General features: G+C 40.6%; 1 protein-coding gene across 1 annotated transcript in view; it reads left to right on the forward strand.

The window, feature by feature from the left end:
* The window catches only part of METTL6 (methyltransferase like 6), a 15,273-nt gene extending 12,899 nt beyond the window's left edge, over nt 1-2,374 (forward strand). Inside the window, exons 5-6 of the mRNA XM_012664516.1 lie at nt 328-469; nt 2,104-2,374. Of these exons, the coding sequence (XP_012519970.1) occupies nt 328-469; nt 2,104-2,285 (324 nt within the window). The 3' untranslated portion in view covers nt 2,286-2,374. The remainder of the gene's footprint in view (nt 1-327; nt 470-2,103) is intronic.
* Nucleotides 2,375-6,757: the final 4,383 nt, after the last annotated feature.

Raw genomic sequence — 6,757 nt, forward strand, 5'->3', positions numbered from 1 at the left:
GTTTTTTTAAAGAGACAGTTGAATACAGTTTGAATCCTAGGAGATGGCTGTTTCATTTATTGTCTTTAACATTTTAATTCTATGACACTGGACATTCCAGAGTGCTCTTGGAGCTGCTCAAGGAGTATCTGCAATAGTAAGGGGTCCTATCAAGTCTTCCTATCACTTTGACTAGCAAGCCCTTTTTCCTTCGTATTATGGGTATTTCAGTCTGACCCCTTTCATAATTATCACAAATCTCAGTTATTTTAATTCCTAACTTGATCAGATTTTATTTTATTTGACTGGGTTCTCCAGAGTTACGTGCAACCTGCTTTTGTTTCATAGGTATTAAAACCTGGCAAAAGCGTCTTGTTTCGTGACTACGGGCTATATGATCATGCCATGCTTAGGTTTAAAGCCAGCAGCAAACTTGGAGAAAACTTTTATGTTAGACAAGATGGAACCAGATCATATTTTTTTACTGATGGTAAGATGAATGGAATCTAGCTTTAAGATGTTTTATTCTTTATTTCTGTTTGTTTGATTGCATTATCACTGCAATGCTGGTTGGGGAGGGCTTGTGGCTGCACTTAGCTCAGGATGCACAGGACCCTTGAACAAGCTGATATACACACCACTTACGCAGCACCTGGGAAGGCACAGACATGGCCCCTGCCCATGGAGAGTTCACAAGCCTTCTCTGGTGACAGTGCCTGCCCCAGAGTTAACCTAGCTTAATGGACAGGCTCTGACATGCCACGTGGATGCCTTACCAGGAACTGTGCTCAAAGAAAGAGGGAGGGCAAGTCAGAAACTTCTTTTTGTCCAGTTAAAAATAAAGCATATAGGACAGTAGTGCCTTGAGATTACTTTCCCATAGCACAAAAACAAGAAACTTTTTTCTGTAGAATTGATTGGATCTGTTTTTAAATATACAAATTTGCTATAAAGTGGTATATTAAGTAGTCATTTTTGGTAAGAAAATAAACATTTTCTTCCAGTGTCTTGAGCATTAGTTTTAAGTCTACCTAATAATCTGGACCATGAGATAATTATCTTCTTAAGCTCTGTTTTTACAATCATTTTTATTTCTTAAAATGAAATATTCTTCTAGATACTAAAATGAAACTAAAAATGAGTGATTACCATTGAAACTGCAAAATCATTAAAATGTCAGTTGAAAATTGAAAAGGTGTTTGAGTGTTTCTGATTCATAAAATCTGACTGACCAATTATAAATAATTGAGAAGATGCATTTATATCACAAAGTGCTTCATAATGAAGCACATTCTTTGGAGTAAAGCTTTTAGTAAGAGTCTTTATTTTTGCTACATAGTCATTTATTCTACTTATTTCATTTAATGTCTAGTGGTATATTATTTGAGTTAAATTTTCCTGAAAGTGTATCACTATCAGGTGATTTTTTTTCCACTCTCAGATCTTGTATGAATTTAGAATTTTGTTTCTTTTTACTCAGGCTTTTGTGTTTGAGAACTCATGATAGGGCAGGATGAGCACACCAGATTGTCCTTTACTTCTTTCTGATTAAATTGCTTAACTGGAGGTTTCTATTTGGGTGTAAGGTGAGAAGTAGGAGTGTATTAGTTCCCAAAACAAAACCTTTAAATTTTAGCACTGATAAAAGAATGAAATAATGTCTTTTGTCGAAACTTGGGTGGAACTAGAGGCCATTATCCTAAGTGAATTAACTCCAGGACAGAAAAACAAATGCCACATGTTCTTACTTATAAGTAGGAGCTAAACTATGGCTACATAAGGACACACAGAGTGGTGTAATGGACGTTGGAGACTCAAAAGTGGGGAGGGGAGGCTGGGAGCGGGGAAGGGATGAAAATTACCTATGAGGTACAACATACACTTCTCCGGTGATGGGTACACCAAAGGCCCAGACTTCACCACTATATAATGTGTACACACATGTATACAATTATACCCCCTAAATCTATTAAAGGAGAGAAAGAGAAAGAAAAAAAATTTTAGCATTGAAATTTTCATTAAAAAAAAAAATCAATCTTGGCCCTCTACCTTTCCTCCTTACTACTGCGAAGCAAAGGTGATGTTGTTATGACTTCGAGCATGGTTGACCTGCTTGTCTTACAGAATTCCTGGCTCAGCTCTTTATGGACACAGGTTACGAGGAAGTGGTGAACGAATATGTGTTTCGAGAGACGGTGAATAAAAAAGAAGGCCTGTGTGTGTCGAGAGTTTTCCTTCAGAGCAAATTTCAAAAGCCTCGAAAGAACCCAAGTACTGTGACCCTGGACCTGGGACACAAGTCCTGACCTTTCATGAGGTTGACATTTTTGCCTCCTCTTGAAGAAGAAAGCTTAAAATCACTCTTTTTACTTTATATTTTTGTATTTTGATTTTTTATATGAGCACATGCAGTAGTCCCCCATATCCACGGCTTCAGTTACCTACAGTCAACTGTGGTAGTTATTTTTATTAATATAAGATATTTTGAGAGAGAGAGTACATTCACATAACTTTTATTACAGTATATTGTAATTGTTCTATTTTATTTTTAGTTTTTAATCTCTTATGCCTAATTTATATATTAAACCGTATCATAGCTATGTATGCATAGAGAAAACATAGCATATATAGGGTTTGGTACTATCCGGTGGTTTCTGGCATCCACTGGAGGTCTTGGGATGTATCCCCCGTGGACAAGGGGGACTACTATATAATTTTTGTATTAAAAAGTAGCAAGTGTGTGTATTATAGAAATGCAAATAAAATTTCAAAGCCTAAAAAGTAAAGAAAGTTTTATGGTATAACAGAATTTAGCCATGTTGTCTGCCTGTAAAATTCCACAAAGGGAAGCATAAGGACTGTGTGGCACTTAAGAGATCCTTGTCATTACTCATACGACTCTGTAAGTGTGCCTCCAGGCAGCATGTCAGACAACCCTGTAGAAAAATGAGGCCAAATATGCTAAAATAAGACATTCCTATATATTTGTAGCCTGAAGGATTGTTCCCTTTTCTTCTTCTCCAATGTCTCACATTTACCCATTTTCCTCCCCTTTAGTTCATTTATGTACCTATTCAAGACCAGTGTTCCACAGATACACTTTTGCTATTATGTCTCTGTTGAGGAACCTCCTGTTGCCCTCTGCCTGGATCTTGAGACCTCCTATAATTGGGCCAGTTCCTGGCCACACTGTTTGCCGTGGGAGAGAGGGGAAAGGCAACCACCTATTCTTCCTGCCTCCCCCAGCTCGTCTGTGCAATGCACTTTCTCTGGGAAGACAGCAACATCTAGTTTAGAGTTAGAATTTCAGAGTTGAGAGGGGCATTAGAATGGACTGTCCCAAGTCCCTGTTGGGAAATGAGGAAGCAGTGGCTAATGGTAAATGATGAGTTCAGAAATCACATAGCTAGTTTTGTGGTGGAGTATGGGGAAATCCCTTAGTGTGTCTGCTGACCTGTTTCCCAAGCATTGCCATAATGACTTTCATTTTATGAAATAAAATCTAAATTCTTTTGGTCTGCTCCCAAAAGTTGATCCTGTAAGCCTTTATGTTTCTCTTTCTGCAGAAAGCTGTTCATGAGACTGCTGTCTCGAGTACATGACTGGACTGCACATGCAGCAAGCCTGAGCCCTTGGACCTCAGCCACACCTGGAGAGGAGGGGTCCCAGTGGGACAGGGCTGGGCAATAGTCATAGTAGTTCTGTACAATCAGAATAAATCCTCCGGGCTCCTGGAGAGAAGAGGGACAGGCAGCAGGACTCAGTGTGCTTGCTGGGTATCCTGACTCTGCCATCTGTCCTCAACTTCTTGGGTGGGGGTGATGAGGGGAAGCTAGAGGAACCCCTACCTCTTGCTGGTCTGTGGCTTTATATATTCTCTACCCTTCCTTTGGAGGCTGGAAGATGGCTATTCTCGGTAAGAGCAAAACTGATGGGGAGTAGGACAGAATCTGTCCTTTGCAGTGTTTTTTCTGAAATTAACTTGGAAAGAAATGGGCCTATAGGGAGGCTCCTGCACCTTCTCACAGAGTGAGGGTCAAGCCTTGCCTGGGCCCAGCGTCAGGCTCCTCACTTCAGTGCAGGGCTCTCTCCACTAAGCCCCTCCGCCAGGTGAGTCCCACAGCCAGCTCCAGCCCCAGATGCTACCCAGCACCCCCACCATAAAAGTCTTTTAACCTGTGTCTCCACCAGGTCTGACCAGTGTCACTTGGGTTTTGGTCATTAAGCTGGATAAAGATAAGCTATTTAAAGTAGAAAAGTGGGGAGCAGTGTAATAGAATAGAACAGACATGGGCTTTTGTTATCAGAAGTCATTTGGAATTTTGGCCTAATTCCTTAACCTGTTTGAACCTCAGATTCTTCATTTGTAAGGAAATTGGGCTAAAGGAAAAAAAGTTGAGGCCAGGAATAAGGTTACCACACAGATTGCATTACAGGTGGTCTGATACATTTAAAAGATAAATTACAAATCTGGCTTCCTAGTGGTTAGTGAAAAGAGGGAAACAAGATCAAATCCAGACTCCACAAGATCAACCTGAGGCAGCTACTCAAGGAATCTTTCCCTTCTGTTCTCATAAAGAGAACACTAATATAGCAAACCACATGTTTAACAACTTCACCAATAATAAATGCAAGTATCAAAGCATTGTTTCTAATAATAATTTAATGTAGATATAACCCCAGATGACTAGTCAGTAATCTGTATGTGGGGAGGACTGAAAGGAGATGGTCCAGGTAGGTTTTAGAATCCCTGAAAGACTGACTGATGGACTGTTGGTCCTTCTGGCAATCCTCCATCAGTAGTGTTCTCCGTTGAGAGTTTGATGTGACTCCAGGGACTAGAGAGTCCAAGTTATCCTCCCTGAGAAGTAGAGGTATTAGACAGACAATCTGGCCAAGAGTTAGTGACTCCAAAGAAAACAGAACAGGCTGATGAAGACCTCTCTCTGCCAGTAATTGGCTGAGGGGACACCTGTGAATGGAGCCAACAGTTTCCTCCAAACAACTTGGAGTTGCCTCTACTACCAGGAGCAATTATGGCCCCAAATTCCTGCCCCATAAAGCCAGGCTGCAAAAGTTTTCACTTAGAATATTTAAAGTTGGTTTAATAACATGCTGATCTCTGACACTGAGCAATATAACCTCTCAGATATTTTTAAGATACATTTAGATAAACTTTCAGATACATCAATTGCAAAATAAACTTATTAAATGAGTGAAGTAACCTAGTCCATCAGTGGGGTTTTGGCAGGGGGAGGGGGGTTGTTTTTTTTTTTGAGACGGTCTCACTGTGATGCCCAGGCTGGAGTGTGGTGGCTATTCACAGGTGCTACAAAAGCATACTGTGGCTTCAAACTCCTAGGCTCAAGCAATCCTCCTGCCTCAGTCTCCCAAGTAACTGGGACTATGGGTGTGTGCCACTGCACCCAGCAGTGCTTTAGCTGTGAGCCAGCGGATTAGTATAATAAGTAACTCAAAGAATTTTTTTTTAAAGGCCAAACATAATAAAAACATGGCTTCAGTCCCACTGCCTCTGTGTCCTGGTGTTCATTCTCCCTGGGCACACTTACCTTAGTGCATCCTAAATTAAGACAACAGAGGAGCAGGTTCTCCCACAGTTTGGGTGCCCAGGTACCAGAAAAGCAAGGCCATGGTTGGTTTAGTAGCAAAACTCTTCTCATAACAGCATTTGTGGAATCATACTGCAAAGAGTCAACCGACACTGCCTTTTCTTCAGGGACAGAAAGCCTCCAGAAAGGTAGTGAGTACTGGTTAATAGTACTATAGAAAATACAGTAAGTACTATAGTTATATTAAAATATGCCATTCTACATAGTACCATGTTTCTTTTGAACTTTTGATAATATATAGTATAATAGAATATATTCTATACAATGGTACTAATAAAATTATATTACAGGATTTGGAGTGAGTATATGGGTTCAAGTCCAGGCTTGCCCAACACGAATCACCAAATTCTCTGAACCTCAGTTTTCACATGTCTAAGACTGACATCCTAGAACATATTCCCTGGCAGCGTTGCTGCCAGGATTAAATGAAGTCATCCAAGTGGGAGTGCTGCTTTGTTTACTATAAAGTGCCTGTCAAGGGCTAGTTATTTCTATTATTTTGTATTCCCCCAGAAGGTAACCTCTCCCATGATTATTGTTACATCCAAATGGTGGAACAGCTCACAAGCCAACTGCTTTTCAAGAAGGCTCAGTCATCTTTCATCTTGGGGTCCTTGTGAGGGCCCGGGATTTGGATGTGCCACCACAAGGTGGCGCTAGACGCTAAGTGTCCTTCTTGGCCAACTCCCATCTTACAGTTACATAGTGTCCATTTTTATTGTCATTGAAGAGGAAGAAAAATATTTGTTACAAATGTGCTTTCTACCTCAACTTTAGCTGACAAGATCAGTTTCGGCGTCACTGTGGAGATAAGAAAATAAGGGTGCTTTTACCCAACGGTCTACTTTACCTACTGAAGGCGTTTGCTTTCAACTAAATTTGGGCAACATTTTTTAGGCCATGTCTGTGATGGGCTCTAAAAGTGTCTGCAAGACCCCAGACACATTGGGGAGCATAAATATATGCTGGATGCCAATCAAGGATCCTAAAGTTTTTTTCCTGTGGGTAAATAAAATACCCCTTTGCACCTCCCTTGTCCCTAAATGGTTCTGTGGATTTGCTTTTACTGTACGTGGGATTGAGGCCAAAGCAAGAGAAGGGGCTGCAGCATGGACTCTTGTCTGCCTCACACATTATTCATAGTCACC

This window comes from Propithecus coquereli, unplaced genomic scaffold, assembly GCF_000956105.1.
Source record: "Propithecus coquereli isolate 6110/MARCELLA unplaced genomic scaffold, Pcoq_1.0 Scaffold12, whole genome shotgun sequence".
Lineage (NCBI taxonomy): Eukaryota > Metazoa > Chordata > Mammalia > Primates > Indriidae > Propithecus > Propithecus coquereli.